At 40.8% G+C, this 20,647-nt stretch overlaps 1 protein-coding gene across 1 annotated transcript in view; it reads right to left on the bottom strand.

Annotated features, from left to right (window-relative positions):
• Positions 1-1,256: 1,256 nt before the first annotated feature.
• LAMC1 (laminin subunit gamma 1) overlaps positions 1,257-20,647 on the bottom strand; it is a 134,308-nt gene continuing 114,917 nt past the window's right edge. The window contains exons 21-28 of the mRNA XM_036912584.2: positions 19,290-19,427; positions 18,599-18,743; positions 17,367-17,516; positions 16,980-17,094; positions 15,768-15,967; positions 8,153-8,311; positions 5,852-5,951; positions 1,257-4,289 (exon numbers count right to left, since the gene is read on the bottom strand). Of these exons, the coding sequence (XP_036768479.2) occupies positions 4,033-4,289; positions 5,852-5,951; positions 8,153-8,311; positions 15,768-15,967; positions 16,980-17,094; positions 17,367-17,516; positions 18,599-18,743; positions 19,290-19,427 (1,264 nt within the window). The 3' untranslated portion in view covers positions 1,257-4,032. The remainder of the gene's footprint in view (positions 4,290-5,851; positions 5,952-8,152; positions 8,312-15,767; positions 15,968-16,979; positions 17,095-17,366; positions 17,517-18,598; positions 18,744-19,289; positions 19,428-20,647) is intronic.

The following is a 20,647-nucleotide window of genomic DNA, read 5'->3' as shown; positions in this document are numbered from 1 at the left end:
TAGTGTAAATAGTCAAAGTTACCTGCTATTCACTGTCTCATTTCTGTTCCCATAGCTATGGGCCTGGAGAGATTTGAGGTTTCCTTGTGTGGGGCCCTTCCTCACCTTAGGAAGCAGATGCCACCTGCTTTTCCACCTCATGAATCGCCTGCATGCAAGGGGTCTTCTTCAGGCATTCCATTTCGAGCTTAATGGAGGGCTGGTGAATTCAGATTTATGAGGGGGCTAGAATGCTTATTTAAGGAGTAGATCTTTGGGGATATTTTAATCAGATTATGCTAGTAATCACTCCGACACAGTAACAACAGAGGAGATACATTTCAAGGGAATGAGGTCCAAAAATGGGTTAAGAACTGGGTATGTAAGAAAGCTAGTACCTAGTGCCCTCTAAAGCTCTCTCCGAGCAAGTCTGAGAAAGTCCTTTCCAGGTATCATAAAAATTTTTGTTAAGACTGGGAAAGTGGTATCTATCCACAGGGCCTCAGGGCTATACACTGAGCACCCAAGAGCCAACCAGTGCCTTCCTGTTGTCTCCCTAGTTTCAAAACGCTTCACCTGGTCTCAGGTTACCTGTCGGGACAACCCTCCAGATGGGGTTAGGGAGAATCAGCTCCTTCTGGCCTGCTGGTCCAGCACCCTATTTACTTACTTTTGTTACTTTATATATTATTATATATATGTTACTATATATTACCTTTGTTCCAATATATATTTGAGTTTTTCTCACCTGCAAAACCACCATTAGCTGAAGACATGTTTGTATTTAAAAGGTGGAAAGACAGCTTTTTGCATACATCTACTAATTTAGAAAGCCCAAGGAATTTTTGAGTAGTCTTCAGTCACCGTTAGTCAAGTATTATGGCTGCACCAGGAGGTCCAGTTAACTACAGCCTTCAGGCCCATGGCCTGTTTTTATAGTTTTACTGGAATACAGCCATACTCATTCATTTACATATTATTTAGGGCTGCTTCATGAGGCAATAGCTGAATAGTCAGTTGGAACAGAGAACCTATGGCTCACAAAGCCTAATATTTACTACATAGTGCTTTACAGAAAAGTTTGCCAGCATCTGGACTATGCCAAAGTATCCCAATCTAAAAAGGGTAGAAAAGAAATTATATGTATACATATATATGCAGACACACACAGACTGTGCTCAAGAAAATAACCCAAAGATGACATTATGAGTGGCTTTCCCTTTATCACACCTTTTAAAACACCATATGACTCCAGTACCACACTCAGGCCACATGGGTTACAAATATTCAGATTTTATTATAAATAAAATACTGGTTTTTTAACATAAAAAATGCCAAGTGTTGCATTTTCTTTACCACCCTGGAGCAAGACTGTAGAGTTAAGGCAAACAGCTAAAGTGAAGGCACATTTAAAAGGGCCACAGTTGGAATTAAAAGGAAAAATCCCAGGAACAGCTGCGTTAAGTTCATCGTGACACCCAGCTTTCTGCAGCAGCCACCCTGTCAATTTTACTACATGAAATACAGGTAACTAGAACTGTACAATAAAATAATGGCTATACTGCAGAAGTGTAATTAAGGTATTATTTTATAAAGAACTTTTATTTTAAAAATAAAATTCTGTTTAAAAATATACCACACACAGATGGAGAGAAAAGCAAAACAAAACAAAACAAAACAAAACAAAAAAATACGAAAACCAACAATAACAAAACCAGAAAATTTCACTGTGGCCTGGGACTTAACTGGAGTGACCCTGACCTGGACGCTAGATGGAAACTACCTTGGCAGCCTTTCTTCAGTCCTTTTCCTACAACCTTGACCAAAATGTGGCCACGTAACCAGATAAACTAGCTAGGGAACACGGATGTGAAAACTTGGCAAGAAAAGCCATGCTTCCTGCAACAGTACGAAAGGCCTGAGCAGCACAGAGTGGAGGCTTAGGAGCCCAAGTCAGAATCGGGGCAGTCAACTCTGGTGTGCAACAGGGGCCTGGGAAGGGGAAGAATGGCTACAAGCCCTCTCCCACTCTATCTGTAGCACTTTTCCTGATGCCCTGCTCAGTTAGTACGCACTCCCTTGTAAAATTGAAAATCCAGCTCAAACAATTGCTAGAAGGGCATTTCTAGCTCAGTCCTGGTTAGAGCCATATTGATGCTGAAGACACCGTTCAGCATAATTTCTGAATTCCACCCCATCCTGTCACCTGGCATTACTGTGCTGGAGCAGGCATTAAGAACAGCATTGTGTTGCCATTTAGGATGGCCAAGATCGCAGAGGGAGAGGGTTGGAGGTACCTCTTTATAGCGGCTGTGTGTGGAGAAAGCAGGTCGATGTTACTATGTTAGGCAATGGGCATGCTGCAAACACATGCCAAAGGGAGATGCCATGTGGGACAAATACAGCCCAAAGAAGGGCAAATCAAAGGGAAGGAGGCACACACACACCTTGTGCGAGTGCAGAGAAAAAATGGAGTGAAGAAGTGAAAAGACAGTGCCATTCCAGAAAGAGAACCAAGCATATTTACATAAACTCCTTACTCTATAATCATGATACACAAAAAAACATTCACACAAAAATATAAATTTGAAATAATTAATAGCACCAGTGTGTCAGATAATAGTTTCTTTCCCCCGCTACGCAGAGTACAAAGTTGCATAGTGTTAAAGGCTAAATATGAATCTCACAGGTGGGTTGGTAGGAGGAAGGGGCTGTGTGGCAGGGACTTGTCACACCATGGTCTTAAAACCACAGAGCTGAGGATCAAAAGTTGAGAAGCCCGCTAGGCAACTCCACGTAAGGGTCTCCCCTCTACACTAGGAGGGAAGGTTTAGAGTGGGCTTAAAGCACAAAGTGCAGGAACTACATGGTGTGGGCAGCTGCGTGAGATACCAAGTGCAAGTATTTGCCACCAGGATTTGGCAAACAATGTATTTTGAGGGATTCTAAAAGATGGGCACATCACAAGAAAATTAAGGCTGAGGGTCAATGTTTCATGTCTCCCCAATGGAAGAAAAATGGATACACAAGACCCTGACGATACAAGCTGCACCTTTTATCCCTTTGCTAGAAAAGGGAAGGCCGAGAAGGCTTGTTTTGCTTTTGTTTCGTTTGCCAAGATCTTAGGGACCAACTGTTTTCTGCCAGTTAACAACACTAGTTCAGAGACTAACATACTAAAAAAGCTCTAAGAATTAGTTTGATTTTGAAAAAAACTTTAGTGGTTATCATATCTCTATTGTTTCTGGGTACATTCCATTTACAGGAATACCAAAAGATGTCTACTGGCAAGTGCAAGCTGCCCACCAGACTGAAATTATCAGCTGCCCGAAGATCTGGAAAAAGTTTATCTTTCTAGTCAAATTACTAACATATGAGAAAGTGTTCAGCCTACTTCTGCAGTCTCATATTCTCCTGGAGACTGTCATAAATAATTGCATCCTTACCCGTGGAAGGCTCAGTGTCCTATACTCAAAAACAGCTAAAACTGAGGATGGCTCTCGACATCCTAAATGACCAATACCTTTGGCACAAGATGTTTATTTCCTTTTGCTTAAAAGGAGGAGGGGCAGGAGATGGAGATGCATATTCTTTATCTAGACTGGATATACTGGCCATCACAATGCTACTAGGAGTAGCCGAACTTTTCCTTCATAGAAACGAGTACTGAGACTGAGGACGGTCTCTTGGTATCAATGAGAAAGGGAGGGCTACTTGCTCAGCCCTGGTATACCATGGTTCCCACGAAGTGTTTACGCCACTGTACAATACGCAGGATGCCACGTCCTTATGCAACTCATGAGGGAAAGCGTGGGTAAGGGAGCGCCGCAAATGGAAGAGAGATTTGATTAGATAAAGCCCTTTGTTCCCGATTCACGATGTTTAATTTGCTTCTCTTTAAACTTTGTGACTTTTCCTGGTTCAAAAGGACAGTGGTGGAGAGCAGCAGAGAAGTGAGGGTCTGAAAAATGTAATTTTTGTGTTAAGGCACTCTATGGCCTCACAATGGCAACCCAGACAGGGGGTGCTGGCTTCCAGCCCCAAGAGAAGATGCTAGGGCTTTTCGATGGATGGGGTGTTGAAGCAGCCAGATGGTAAGGTTTTCTTGATGTCTTCCAGGTTGCGAATGTCCTTCATGATCTCCTCAATATCTCTGTTATAGTCTATGATGGCTGCCTCCTGTTTCTTGGCTTCATTCTCCAGATCGGACACTTTCCTGTCCAGGTCACTGACTTTCATCTCCTCTTTGGCTTTGTTCAGGGTGCCTTCAATCTCATTCAGCTTGTTCAGGTCCACTGTGTCCAGCTGCCCTGTAGATTCAGAAAGGACACCAAAGAGAACAGATGAGCTAAGTAAGAATCACCATAGGTGCCTCCACTAACCATATAAACGAAGCCCAGCCACTGCTGTTAAGCAAAGCTGGTCTGCGAATGCGACCTGCAGTCCGAGGGCGTAAGCAGGGCCAGCCGAGTACAAACACTGACCTAACCTGGGGGATGGGCCAGGGCATATAATGAATATTGGGTTGGATGTCATTTCCTGAGAAAAGAGCTTCTATGAAATGTTTTCTAAATACTCATCTATGATGTACTAGACCTTAAGCCTCACTTGTGGTTTTGAAGATCATCTTGTAACATTTCATTCTTTTCTCATATTTACATATGTAACCTGCGTATCCTTTCAGTGCTATCTAACAAACATAAAAAAGCTTTAAACTAGAACCCTCAGCCCTCAGCTCTTAGATTCCAGGGAAGCTGGGCTCATCTGGGGAGTTGCGTCCTCTTTTCAGGAGTCAGACACTAAGGAGAGCCACTATGGAAAATGGCCAGCATTAAAGGCTGAACTAGTTTTAGCAAAGCTTTGCTTTAAAATTAGCAAGAAGAAGAGGTTCTTTTGAAAAGCATTTGCTTCCATAATAAATGGAAGCAGACAGGTGCACAGTGATCTGCGCTTCATGCACAGTGTACTTGATCAAATCCTCACAAGACCATCTTACATCAGTTAATTCTCAGATGGTAAGTAATTTGTCAAGTCTGCACTGCTTATAGACAGCACAGCACAGATGCCAGCCCAAGTCTGATGAACTTTAAAATCCAGCTCTTTCTGCCACAAAAAGCTAACTCTTCAAAGCTTACTTTTACTTGAAAATCCACTTGCTGGCACTAAATTTATTATTCTTGACATCTACGACAAATAAAAAATATACCCCCACCCCCCAAAAACCCACAAAACAAAACCCTGATCAAACTTTCAAGGCTGGCGCACTGCAACAGAATGGCCTGCATCAAGCTGTACCGGCTAACGCGTTACCCTTCAGCACGGAGGCCGACGGCGAGAGTTCGTCCTGTAATGAGGTCTGCTCCCTCCCAAGTTAGATTAAAAGAGCATTTCAACAGGTTTATATTTCCTTGAAAAATCACACTTTCCCTTCTCTTTTGGCATAAAAATTGTCATTCATCCAACTATCCTTTACTTAGCAAGTGAAGAGATTTCCAGGCAGTGAAGTCATTACCAGTTTAATGTGTTCTTTTATTCTGTTACTGAAATCCTTCACTTGAAATCCTTTAAAAATCCATCAGGATGAGCTAAGAATGATCACTGTTCAATTGTATGATAAGCCTCAACCATGACTGAGCCACCCTAGCTGGCATCTCCAAAAATGTTTATGGCCTTGGACCACGATCAGATTCTAATACTTAGGTCAGATCCCATGAGAGGACCTAAGTATTGGTTGAATTAAAACAATGTGAAATCATGATTTGGTTCAAACAATATTCATACTATTGTATCTAGTTTTGAGTCAACTATGTCTGATCCCAAAAACAGTACAGAGAATTCAGAGACTGCCTAAAATGATGCTATGGCTACTTACCCAGCTTCTCCAAGAGGTCATTAATCATACTGAGAAGGCTGGTGGCGGAGTTTTTGGCCTTTCTGGCACTGATCTCAGCTTCCTGAGCAGCCTGTGAAACCTAGACGAGGGGGAAGGGACAAAGGATACAAATAGTCCTGACGGTATGTGTTCATCATCTTGAAACATTTTTTTTTTTACCCGATGAGCCAACAAATCTAATTTTCAGATGCTCTCCTCTCTTCGTCTTTCCTAACTCATGAAACTGTCATCTCTCAGTTTAGGTTTTTTTATTGTTTTCTGGCATATCTACATGTTGAGGATGTTGCTATTTTTAATTAATACAATAGTCCCGAATAGGCAGCTAGTAAGCCTACACTGACTGTATTAGTGTTTCAAAGATCAAGTCATCTCCTTTTCTCACTCAAGAATACATGGGGGCATGTTCATAATAAAATCCATCAAGCAGAAAGTTATTTTTTTAAAGTACATTTTTAGAACCAAAACATGTCCTCCAGGACACTCTTCAGGACTTGATCATTAGAAATGCCCTATTCTCAGGAAATTCTCATAATTGAGTGACACTCATTTATGTAACTTCCTCTCCCCACAACCACACAAGCACACACCCACAAATTGGGGCAATACAATTTACATTTTAAAAATCAACCAAAGGTAAATATAAATTTGGGAAAATTCCATGAAACCTGAACAAATACACTTGTGCATGAGTCACAGGAAATGGTGATGGAAGAGGAAGTGTCTAAATATTAAAAAACAGATGCTCTCACAAATAAATCTAGTCAGGATACAAATGAGTTGCTTTGAGTTCCCTACCTCATAGGTGCTTTTTCCTAGTTTTTGGATCAAGACAATGCAAAATTTTTGAAATGTAAAAAAGAGAAAGAAAGCAAGGGAAAAACCTTTACAAATAAATGATTCATCTCTGTTCATATCCTAGCCAATTTTATTAAGCCTTCACAGGCTTTTCTGCGAGCATACCAGGAGAGAGGTACAGGACTTTGCTTGGCTTGCCCAGAGCAATACTGTCACATTTAACCTGCTGTCTCTAAGCTTCTTCCTCCAACAACAGCCATAAGCCTTTACTCTTTTGATTAAAAATATATTTCAGGCTCAAACAATACTGGCCCAATGTTGGCCTTTCAGATGGAAAGACATATAAATGAGATAGCATGAAGGTGCTTTGTGCTCCTGAGAAGTTACTTGCCAAAAGGAACAAAGATGGACCTTCTTTCTAACCTTTGAACTGAATCTATACCCTTTTTTGAAGCCCATAAACAGTATATGTGGACTTTAAATAAGGAAAAAGCTTTTTTCAAAGGCTCTGAATCTAATATTTCTAAGACCATATTAAAAATGAAATCCAGAGACCCTCAGCACATATGAGTAATACATGTTTTTTACTATATGGGAATTTCCATTTGAGTCACATCCTGCTATAGAAAATCAGGACAATCCAAAACAAAAACCAACCCAACAAAGAAAGCATAATAAAGTAAGGTGTTTGCACAGGGATGTTTCTTGCTATCACTTCCCCCGGACTCTTCCTCACCTATTAGCAGGCTGAGTATTTCTCTTTTCCACCCCAAGGTGAAAATGACCCACAGCAAAGGGCCTACTTCCCAGCAGGAGTGGAAGAGGGTCCCTTCCCTGACTGAAAGCGCACAACCGAACTGTGACTGTGATCAGGCGGAACTGGAAAGGAGTATTTCCACTGTGACTCCACCGCACTAAAGTCTTTCAAAAGCAAAAGCATACGACCGAAAAACAGACCCTTGTTTTTGTTGGGCCTTGCAACACAGGGCAATTTTGTTACAAATGGTGTCGTGTATACACATTGCCAGAAAAGGTGAAAAATTAAATGGGATGTAAGTCTGGTACGTTTTGTCATCTTCAAAAATGTCCTTTTACATAAGAAACTGGTCTTTGCTTCTAGGGGAGCAAGCTGCTGGGAGAACAAGATTAGGAAGGAAATTAACTTCTTGTTGCATTCTTTTTTGTTCTTTTTTGATTTTATACCACCTATGAATTACCCATTGGAAAATAAAAGCACATACTTTTAAATATGCAAAACCACGTCTTACTTGTAAGTGAGAGTAGCTTAGGGACAGGACAATTGTGCAACAACCCGGCAGCAAATCCAAATTCTTAGTCTTCTATGTAAGTGACTAATCAAATTTTTGACCAAAAAACAAAACGAAAAGCCAAAGGCAATATGAAAGAGCCTCTTTTCTACAAGCTGGACATTATTGTTAAACCCCCTGCACCTTCTGCCCGTGAGCAAACACGCCAAAATCTTACCATGCCTGCCATCATCATATCCTGGTCAGCATCACCTTGTTTCTTCTTCAGCTCCTTTTCTGCTTCCTGCAGTTGTTTCAACATATTGTTTACCTCATTATCCAAGTCTGTAACTTCTGTGAACGTCCTTTCAGCTTCTGCCTTGGTGCTGGTAGCATTCTAGGTGCAAGATTAACAGTTGCTAATAGAAAAAAAGCTTTCCTTTTCTAACATATGCTCCCACTCCTTTGATGTCTGTAAAATGGCTCAAAAATACACTCCAGCAAGAATGCGGCAGTAATTTTTACTCCATGCTGAATTATGTTACCATTTGTTTGGGTTCCAAATAACAGCATACCACGTAACACAATAGCATTTTATATTTTGTAAAGCACTTGCATTTGAATCCTCTTATTTAATCCTTAAAACTTCCTGTCATGTTGTTGCCATTTTTAGCTGAGGTCACATCGCTAGCAAATTAGATAAACATTTAAATGGTGAACATTTTCTACCACATTGTTGATTAGAGTCTTTCACTTGGATAGATTTTAAATTCAAAGCTAGCTTTGTTCTACTTGGCAAACATTGTAATGTACAAAAAGACCATAATCCTGAAATCTGAGTATTTTGTAAAATACAATTAACTCCAAACTGACTGTTCTCTAGAAGCTAAAAAATGTGATTCTCAACCACATATTTTTCAATCAGCTCCAATCTCTCCTTTAAATAAAACAGACTAACCTTTAGGTAGGAAAAGGCCAGCCTACAGAAATTATTCTTTAAAATGAGTAGAAAGGAGATCACGGGAAGATGGCGGCGTGAGTAGTTCAGAGGAAATCTCCTCCCCAAAACATATATATTTATGAAAATACAATAAATACAACTATTCCTAAAAGAGACACCAGTGGATGCAGTACAACAGCCAGGATACATTTACATCTGCGAGAACTCAGAATCACACGAAGGGGGTAAGATACAAGCCGTGGCCAGGCGGGACCTGAATGCCCCCCCACCCCAGAACCCGGCGGGAAGAAAGGAGTCAGAACGGGGAGGGAGTGAAAGCCCAGGACTGCTAAACAACCAGCTCTAGAAATCCGCACCTGGAACGCAGACACAAGGTGCATGGGGTACTGGATATTACAGAAACGGAAAAGCAAAACCTGTGGGCAGGTCCCCACAACCGGAGCTCCTGAGACAAAAGAAAAGCGAGTGCTTTCTGCAAGTCTTAAAGAGACGGGACCCCATAGCTGGACGAAGTTGTCCCGGCAGCTGGAAACACCGGGGAAACTTTGGCGCCGTAAACGGAGGCAGTCAGCTCTGAAGTCCCTCACAGGACTAGGCAGCCTGCCAGTCATTCCTCCAACTGGTGTGGACCCCAACACATGGGCCCAGTAGCAGGAGAGTGGGAGCGTGCGCCGGGGGTGGAAGCGCTAGAAGGAACCGAGAGCAGATCCATGCGCCGCAGGGCTAGCCCGCAGCGGCGCGACTGAACAGCCCGGGTGTGGCTCGCGTGCACCAGCGGCAGTGAAGCCAGAGCCCGGTAGAAGCCTGCGCGGAAAAGCCGCCACATGCACCAACAGCAGAGCCAGAGGGAGCACGCACGCTCCCAGAAACCGACCGGAATCCCAGCCCAACGCACAGTCGCCCAGGCCAGACCCAAAGGCCACTGCTGCCACACAGCTGCCTGGCAGGGTCACCGCTAGCATGAAGGAGCGCATCTGGCGTGCCTGCCACTCCCCGCAGAGCTCCGTGCTGCTCTGACGGACACCCCGCCCACAGCAGCTTAGGGGTGCTAACTAGCCACTAACCCGGTGGCTGCTCCCAGAGAGCGGGTAACCGTCACAGGCAGCGGAGAAAGGCAAGGCATCCAGCAAGCAGGAAAGGACTTTCTTCACCCAGCTGGCACACCCGCAACCTGCCTACAGCCACTGCAATCACCATGAAAAGGCAAAAAAATCTGGTCCAGACCAAGATAGTTACACCTGAGAAAGGATCTGCAGAGGCAGACCTAACCAGTCTCCCTGAAAAAGAATTCAAAATAAAAATCATAAACATGCTGACAGAGCTGCAGAGAAATATGCAAGAGCTAAGGGATGAAGTCTGGAGGGAGATTACAGATGTCCGGAGGGAGGTTACAGAAGTGAAACAAACTCTGGAAGGATTTATAAGCAGAATGGATAAGATGCAAGAGGCCATTGATGGAATAGAAACCAGAGAACAGGAACGCATAGAAGCTGACATAGAGAGAGATAAAAGGATCTCCAGGAATGAAACAATATTAAGAGAACTGTGTGACCAATCCAAAAGGAACAATATCCGCATTATAGGGGTACCAGAGGAAGAAGAGAGAGAAAAAGGGATAGAAAGTGTCTTTGAAGAAATAATTGCTGAGAACTTCCCCAAACTGGGGGAGGAAATAGTTCTCAGACTACGGAGGCACACAGAACTCCTGAGAGACGGGACCCAAAGAGGACAATGCCAAGACACATAATATTTAAAATGGCAAAGATCAAGGACAAGAATAGAGTATTAAAGGCAGCCAGAGAGAGAAAAAAGGTCACCTACAAAGGAAAACCCATCAGGCTATCATCAGACTTCTCAACAGAAACCTTACAGGCCAGAAGAGAATCGCATGATATATTTAATGCAATGAAAGAGAAGGGCCTTGAACCAAGGATACTGTATCCAGCACAATTTCATTTAAATATGAAGGAGGGATTAAACAATTGCCAGACAAGCAAAAGTTGAGGGAATTTGCCTCCCACAAACCACCTCTAGAGGGCATCTTACAGGGACTGCTCTAGATGGGAGCACTCCTAAAAAGAGCACAGAACAAAACACCCAGCATATGAAGAATGGAGGAGGAGGAAAAAGAAGGGAAAGAAATAATCACCAGATTGTGTTTATAACAGCTCAATAAGCGAGTGAGGTCAGACAATAAGGTAGTAAGTAAATAAGCTAACCTTGAACCTTTGGTAACCACAAATCTAAAGCCTGCAATGGCAATAAGTACATATCTTTCAATAATCACCCTAAATGTAAATGGACTGAATGCACCAATCAAAAGACACAGAGTAATAGAATGGATAAAAAAGCAAGACCCATCTATATGCTGCTTACAAGAGACTCACCTCAAACCCAAAGACATGCACAGATTAAAAGTCAAGGGTTGGAGAAAGATATTTCATGCAAACAACAGAGAGAGAAAAAAGCAGGTGTTGCAATACTAGTATCAGATAAAATAGACCTCAAAATAAAGAAAGTAACAAGAGATAAAGAAGAAGATTACATAATGATAAAGGGCTCAGTCCAACAAGAGGATATAACCATTATAAACATATATACACCCAATACAGGAGCACCAACGTATGTGAAACAAATACTAACAGAACTAAAGGAGGAAATAGAATGCAATGCATTCATTCTGGGAGACTTCAACACACCACTCACTCCAAAGGACAGATCCACCAGACAGAAAATAAGTAAGGACACAAAGGCACTGAACAACACACTAGAACAGATGGACTTAACAGACATCTACAGAACTCTACATCCAAAAGCAACAGGATACACATTCTTCTCAAGTGCACATGGAACATTCTCCAGAATAGACCACAAAAAGAGCCTCAGTAAATTCAAAAAGATTGAAATCCTACCAACCAATTTCTCAGACCACAAAGGTATAAAACTAGAAATAAATTGTACAAAGAAAGCAAAAAGGCTCACAAACACATGGAGGCTTAACAACATGCTCCTAAATAATCAATGGATCAATGACCAAATTAAAATGGAGATCCAGCAATATATGGACACAAATGACAACAACACAAAGCCCCAACTTCTGTGGGACGCAGGAAAAGCAGTCTTAAGAGGAAAGTATATAGCAATCCAGGCCTATTTAAAGAAGGAAGAACAATCCCAAATGAATAGTCTAATGTCACAATTATCGAAATTGGAAAAAGAAGAACAAATGAGGCCTAAGGTCAGCAGACGGAGGGACATAATAAAGATCAGAGAAGAAATAAATAAAATTGAGAAGAATAAAACAATAGAAAAAAATCAATGAAACCAAGAGCTGCTTCTTCGAGAAAATAAAATAGATAAGCCTCTAGCCAGACTTATTAAGAGAAAAAGAGAGTCAACACATATCAACAGAATTAGAAACAAGAAAGGAAAAATCACGACGGACCCTGCACAAATACAAAGAATTGTTAGAGAATACTATGAAAACCTATATGCTAACAAACTGGAAAACCTAGGAGAAATGGACAACTTCTTAGAAAAATACAACCTTCCAAGACTGACCCAGAAAGAAACAGAAAATCTAAACAGACCAATTACAAGCAACGAAATTGAATCAGTAATCAAAAACTACCCAAGAACAAAACCGCCAGGCCAGATGGATTTACCTAGGAATTTTATCAGACATACAGAGAAGACATAACACCCATTCTCCTTAAAGTTTTCCAAAAAATAGAAGAGGAGTGAATACTCCCAAACTCATTCTATGAAGCCAACATCACCCTAATACCAAAACCAGGCAAAGACCCCACCAAAAAAGAAAACTAGAGTCCAATATCCCTGATGAACTTAGATTGATAAATAGTCAACAAAATATTAGCAAACCGAATTCAAAAATATATCAAGAAGATCATACACCATGACCAAGTGGGATTCATCCCAGGGATGCAAGGATGGTACAACATTCGAAAATCCATCACCATCATCCACCACATCAACAAAAAGAAGGACAAAAACCACATGATCATCTCCATAGATGCTGAAAAAGCATTTGACAAAATTCAACATCCATTCATGATAAAAACTCTCAACAAAATGGGCATAGAGGGAAAGCACCTCAACATAATAAAGGCCATACCTAAACCCACAGCTAACATCATACTGAACAGCGAGAGGCTGAAAGCTTTTCCTCTGAGATCAGGAACAAGACAGGGATGCCCACTCTCCCCACTGTTATTCAACGTGGTACTGGAGGTCCTAGCCACGGCAATCAGACAAAACAAAGAAATACAAGGAATCCAGATTGGTAAAGAAGAAGTCAAACTGTCACTATTTGCAGATGACATGATATTGTACAGAAAAAACCCTAAAGACTCCACTCCAAAACTACTAGAACTAATATCGGAATTCAGCAAAGTTGCAGGATACAAAATTCACACACAGAAATCTGTAGCTTTCCTATACACTAACAATGAACTAATAGAAAGAGAAATCAGGAAAACAATTCCATTCACAATAGCATCAAAAAGAATAAAATACCTAGGAATAAACCTAACCAAGGAAGTGAAAGACCTATACCCTGAAAACTACAAGACACTCTTAAGAGAAATTAAAGAGGTCACTAACAAATGGAAACTCATCCCATGCTCCTGGCTAGGAAGAATTAACATTGTCAACATGGCCATCCTGCCCAAAGCAATATACAGATTTGATGCAATCCCTATCAAATTACCAACAGCATTCTTCAATGAACTGGAACAAATAGTTCAAAAATTCATATGGAACCGTCAAAGACCCCGAATAGCCAATGCAATCCTGAGAAGGAAGAATAAAGTGGGGGGGATCTCACTCCCCAAATTCAAGCTCTACTACAGAGCGACAGTACTCAAGACAATTTGGTACTGGCACAAGAACAGAGCCACAGACCAATGGAACAGAATAGAGACTCCAGACATTAACCCAAACATATATGGCCAATTAATATTTGATAAAGGAGCCATGGACATACAATGGGGAAATGACAGTCTCTTCAACAGATGGTGCTGGTAAAACTGGACAGTTACATGTAAGAGAATGAAACTGGATCATTGTCTAACCCCATACACAAAAGTAAACTCCAAATGGATCAAAGACCTGAATGTAAGTCATGAAACCATAAAACTCTTAGAAAAAAACATAGGCATAAATCTCATGGACATAAACATGAGTGACTTCTTCATGCACATATCTCCCCGGGCAAGGGAAACAAAGGCAAAAATGAACAAGTGGGACTATATCAAGCTAAAAAGCTTCTGTACAGCAAAGGACACCATCAATAGAACAAAAAGGTATCCTGCAGTATGGGAGAACATATTCGTAAATGACAGATCTGATAAAGGACTGACATCCAAAGTATACAAAGAGCTCACACGCCTCAACAAACAAAAAGCAAATAATCGAATTAAAAAATGGGCAGAGGAGCTGAATAGACCAGTTCTCTAAAGAAGAAATCCAGATGGCCAACAGGCACATGAAAAGATGCTCCACATCGCTAATCATCAGAGAAATGCAAATTAAAACCACAATGAGATATCACCTCACACCAGTAAGGATCGCCATCATCGAAAAGACAAACAACAATAAATGTTGGTGAGGTTGTGGAGAAAGGGGAACCTTCCTACACTGCTGGTGGGTATGTAAACTAGTTCAACCATTGTGGAAAGCAGTATGGAGCTTCCTCAAAAAACTCAAAATAGAAATACCATTTGACCCAGGAATTCCACTTCTAGGAATTTACCCTAAGAACGCAGCACTCCAGTTTGAAAATGACAGATGCACCCCTATGTTTATCGCTGCACTGTTTACAATAGCCAAGATATGGAAGCAACCTAAATGTCCATCAGTAGATGATTGGATAAAGAAAATGTGGTACATATAAACAATGGAATATTACGCAGCCATAAGAAAAAAAACAGATCCTACCATTTGCAACAACATGGATGGAGCTAGAGGGTATTATGCTCAGTGAAATAAGCCAAGTGGAGAAGGACAAGTACCAAATGATTTCACTCATATGTGGAGTATAAGAACAAAGGAAAACTGAAGGAACAAAACAGCAGCAGAATCACAGAACCCAAGAATGGACTAATAGTTACCAAAGGGAAAGGGACTGGGGACGATGGGTGGGAAGGGAGGGATAAGGGGCGGGGGGAAGAAAGAGGGCATTACGATTAGCATGTATAGTGCGTGGGGGGCACGGGGAGGGCTGCGCAACACAGAGAAGACAAGTAGTGATTTTACAGCATCTTACTACGCAGATGGACAGTGACTGTGAAGGGGTATGTGGGGGGAACTTGGTAAAGGGGGGAACCTAGTAAACATAATGTTCTTTCTGTAATTGTAGATTAATGATACCAAAAAAATAAAAAATAAAAATAAATAAAATAAAATCAGTAGAAAGAATCCTAGCAATGGCAGCTATAGAAATTCTAAATAGGTGGACTTAGACACAGCAATATGCTTGAAAGTCCTTGAAAGTTGTACACTTGTGCTCTATACAAGATGGAAAAAAAGGTCAACTGTCCATGTGTAAGAACATGTTTACTTAGGAAAAAATCTGTTTTTTTTGTGGGAAGGGGCTCTATGGGCCCCCAAAGCCAATCCCCCTCCTCACAACTCAGACCCTGGCACTGAAACATGGTAGAAATTTTAGAGCAGAGATCCTTTCAGTGAATCTCCCTCTGCAACTGATGTGGTTACCCACACTAATGCCTAGTAAATGACAAGGGTGTTTTAAGGTAATTTTACTGGAGCTGAGAAAATTTGCAAGGGTTTTTGGGGTCTGGAAAGGGACCAGAAGATGACTACAGAATTATATGAGCAAAGAGTCTGTTTTGGAGAAGAGGAGAGCGCACACCTTTTGGACAGCGCTGGCAATCCTCTCAGCCTCACGGGCCCTGTTCTTGGCCTCAGTGGCGTCCGCCGCAGCGTTGCCCAGCGCAAGCTGTGCTTCCCTCGTCTTCTCGTTGGCCTCAGTTATGGTCTGGTTGATGGCAGGAATTCTCCTCAGCGCCTCTTCTGCAGCAGTCTTGTTATCATTCACTCGCCTGTCAAAATCTAAAGCGAGTGCAAGGAACACATTTGAAGTAAACTCTAAACAGGCCAAAAGGGAACCTTTCAGGGAGCTGCAACTGATTGTTTAGTGGCAGTCAGGGGAGAAAAATGAAATGCAGCATGGCCAGAAGTCTCAGGAGAATGAAGCGTCTATCTCTAGATTCATGTGAGCAAACAGCTGTCTCTGAAAAGCAAATTCTTAGTTGATAAATTAACTTTGATGCAGAGAACTGGATTTGCCTCCACCACCACCTCAGCTATTACTACAAGCTGCACTTTATTTAATGTTTACTTTGTGTTAGGTACAGAGGTAAGAACTTTATGCGCCTGGGACGCAGGCATTGTATCACTGTGTGTGTGAAAAAACTGAGGCTTAAAGAGGTAGATCATTTCCCCAAGGACACACAGTAAGTAAGAGATGGAGCAGGGATTCTAACCCAACCACACTGACACATTCAACAATACACTCAACTCACATTCTACAATTATTCTATGCTTCTGTGTTTATAGAAACTATGGCTATTTTACCAGAGTCCAGGGCTACACGGTGAATTGGGTATATTTATCTTGGGTGAGGAAACAACACACAAAGATTGAGATGCAATTTGCCGAGACAATCAAAGATAATCTCCATTTACCAACATAAATCAGCTAAGTAGGCCTATTTTGAGTACGTGAGTTATCCTAACATAAGAAAACCTCCTCTTTTTCCACCCTTGGTTTTCATACTGATGTATGCAGAGGTAAAATTACACGAGCTTTGGAATTTTTCTTTGAAATACTTCAGCATAAAGGAAGTAGGGTGAGTGCTGAGGGATGAAGTAAGTGTAGTAAAAATCACAACTGTTGAATCTGGCTGATAGGTATATGGGAATTATTACACTATTATCTTTCACATTGTGTAGGTTCTAAGAACGTTGTGGTAAAAACTAAAAAAAAAAAAAAAGGGGAAAGGAAATGAAGCTGCCTTAGTGGAGGAAGCATACAAATATACCATTAGCTGACTCTTCCATACCTTTCAGGTTGTTGAGAATGTCATTGGCCTCCTGTAAGGTATCCCGCCCCTTTTTAGCAGCTTCTTCTGCAAGAGCCTTGGCAGCATCCGCTCGGGCTAGGAGCTGGTCGGCAGTCTGCAAACACAGGGCAGGTCAGAGTACAAGAAGGCAAATCCCTTTGCTCTCCTAACAGACCAGGCATGTCATGCATGCTGTCACCCTGAAACTTGCGAGCAGGTAGGGCCCGAGCACCGCGCATAAGGCCTGGGCACCCCGCATGCGGCCCCTCTCTGAACACTTTATGGTTTGCTGCTTCTCCAACTGTGGTAACATCACCTACCCAAGTGACACCTGGACAGTCCCAATTTTTGCCTCAAGAAATGAAGCAAAGTGCAAATCAAACTAACCTGCTGTTCGGTCTTTCCTTTCTCCAGAAGGTTCTTTACTTCCAGCTCCTTCCCTCTCATGTCCTCTCGGAGGTCCTCATAATCTTTTAACTTCTGGTCAATCAGACTGTCCAGATCCTCAGCTTCTTTCTTTATCTTATTTGCCTCATTCTATGAAAAGCCAGCAAGATCATTACATTTTAGACAAACCAGTAATCTGATGAAAAAGACTGGCTTAGTAACTCCCTAACATTAATACTCAGTAGATATTTTTAAAAGAATAGCACTGGTCAAGATTTCATGAATTTTTTAGAAATAATTGAGGTCTACTTTAGACTCAGTGAAATGCATAGTGCTTTGTTTGATAAGTTTTGACAATTTATTATTTACCTGTGTAATCAACACCCCAATCAAGATACAGAATAATTCTAAGCCAGGAAATTCCCTTGTCTCTTTCCAGTCAATTTCCACACCCAAAACCACCCAGTGTGTTTTCTATCATCATAGATTAGTTTTGCCTATCCTCAAATTCTAACCCAACACTTTATGGTTTGGGTTTTTATATATGTGAAATCATGAAGTGTGTACATGTCTGATGAGAACCAAACCTTCATAGCAAAAATCAAGTTGATATCTCAGAGTCAGAAGTGAAACTTCATAAATTTCAAGTTTAATGTGAAAAATATACCACTGATACAGAGCTGGGTATGAGGGTTTATGATTAGAGTACAGATGAAATAAAACACTAACCAATCCCAAAATATTTCACCTGCTCCAGAGCATCCTGATATATAGTTCTTTCATTTAAACTGTCTTTTCTCTGTCGTTCTCAACCAGATAGTGGCTGGGAGTAACAGGTGTATCTCTTTTAATGAATTCAAGTACATTATAATTTGAATGTACATTAAAGATTTAGGAGTCATCACTCATATCACTAAAGCAGACTTTGCTATTAAGTGTTGATAATTACAGGATTCTTTACCTTAGTGAGTTCTATTGACATATGTAAAATAGACTTAAATTCTACCAGAGTCACTTAGAGGCTAGAGAAGGTACTGGTGAGAGTGGCAGGGCAGTTGGAATAGCTCTTATCCTGAGAGAGAGAGAGAGAGAGAGAGAGAGAGAGAGAGAGAGAGAGAGAGAGACTGTGTGTGTGTGTCCGTCCGTCCGTCCCCGGGGAGTAGGGAGTCCCTGTGGATGAGTGCTGACTGTGGCCGCCAAAGCCCGGTACATCCCGGCTGTGAACCCCATACCTCCAGGGCCTCTGAGTCCACAGGAGTCAGCTGGGCAACGCTGGCATAGATCTCCACAGCTTTATCGCCAGCCTTTTTGGCCTCCTCATGTACTCGGGCAGCTTGCTTTTCCAGATCCTGTGAGATGTTCTTTGCTTGTTCATACCTAAGTAATAAAATGTGATTTAATGAAAAACTTAAGTTGCTTTTAGCATCTTATCGTTAAGCAGATTCATTCTAATTTAAATCACTGTGACGGTATTTCCAAACCCTCAAAAAAAAAAACAAAAACCTGTGATGTTAAAATGCTATTATTTGATACTAACATACCTTAAATTTATATTTCACATGTTTATAACACATGTTTACCATATACTTTATTTCAGACACCTTTTAAATACTGGTAGCTCAAGTATATTTTCTCTACTTACTCTATGGTATTTTTATTTCTTTTCCTATTTATGTACAGTTTTAAGTATCATGACTAGTCTTGGTACCATTCAGTGCATTAACAGTAACTGGATCCAGAAAATCTCTGTGGCTCTACATCCCCTGCTCTAATTAGTATACTATTTCAAAGCATGATTAACAAAAAAGAAATCTTACTGCATGAACACATGCCCTGACTCCATCATCACTTAATTTTTCATTGAACTGGTGTTACTTACAAGAACTGAAGGGCTATAAGCCACTTTTAAATTATTATACTCACTTTCTATTAAGTTCTTCAATCTCAAATGCTGTTTGATTTTCTCCTGCTAGTGTCTTCAAAAGCAGGTTATATGCCTCAGTTGATGTATCATTGGCTGTCTTTGCCACTCTTACAATGTCATCAGCTTCTTGTTTATGGCTATATAACACAGGAGAAAAAATAAACCATGAAATAACCATCTAATAAGGAAAGAAGCAGAAAATTTAGATAATGCTTACCTTGTCATATATACATTATATATATACTAATGAGTAGAGTTCTACAAATATTGGAAAATCTTACAAATTTGGAATTTTGCAATCATTTCAGTGGGGATAAGTTTATAAATAGCATTCTGTGTATTTTGAGAAAATGATACTTTCAGAGAAAATAGTATAAAATTAATAAAGACAAATGTTTGTATTTCTTCAAATACTACTTCTAAATATAGTTCTTTAAGAGCAATTTATATATAAAACTGTGTGTGCTAACAGTACCTCATGTATCTAGTCCTAAACACAAATACCAACCTAATATTTAATTGCTACTCTGGTTCACTTACTACATAGTCTTTTTTTTCTAACCCTAACCCTAACCCCAGCACCAACCCCCACCCCAGCCCTAGCCCTGCTTACTACATAGTCTTGAAACAGCACCTAGTTACTGGTCAGGAAAACCAACTCAACACCAAACTGCAAGGAACATGTCAATGGGGACTCCAGCCAAATAATGCGTTTTAGCTGGTTCACTGCGAAGGTGTTGTTTTTTCCCAGCAATAAAATTTCATATTGCATTGTTACACTGTAACATGTGGCCCTTCTTTTTGGTATGATCAATTTTCCTTCAAAATTCATGTATGAAGTACACTAGAATTAATTCATCTCCAAGACCTAATTTTCTTGGGAGTTTTTCCTAATGTTTTCAGCTGCCTTCTTTGAATCAGAAAATCCAGCTATGAAACCATAAATGTTCTATCAACCAAATTACACAGCTCACTCATTCATATTTATAAAGAATAGAAAGTGAGCACATGTTAAAGCAAGAAGCCACTGTAATTGCTCTGGACATGAAGGCTAAAATTCTAACATCAGGCTTGAGCACACCACATGCATGAGGTCTATGAAGCTGTTCTGCAAAGCATTCAACAAACATCCACTGAGTGCTCCCTACATGCCAGACATTGGTTTAGGTATTAGAACTTCAGCAACAAATAAAACACGCAAAAATGCCTACCCTCATAGAGCCTACATTCTAGCAATTTTATTTTTAAAAACACTTTTTTTCATTTAATGCCTTCTATGATTTAAAGTCTTCTTAAGAGTTTACCTTACATTTAATAAAAAAATCTTTAAGGAAAAAACAGGAATGAATTACTTTGG

The sequence above is a fragment of the Manis pentadactyla genome, chromosome 9 (assembly GCF_030020395.1).
Source record: "Manis pentadactyla isolate mManPen7 chromosome 9, mManPen7.hap1, whole genome shotgun sequence".
In the NCBI taxonomy this organism is placed as follows: domain Eukaryota; kingdom Metazoa; phylum Chordata; class Mammalia; order Pholidota; family Manidae; genus Manis; species Manis pentadactyla.
The sequence above is the reverse complement of the archived record's forward strand: the minus strand, read 5'-3'. Positions and strand labels throughout refer to the sequence as shown.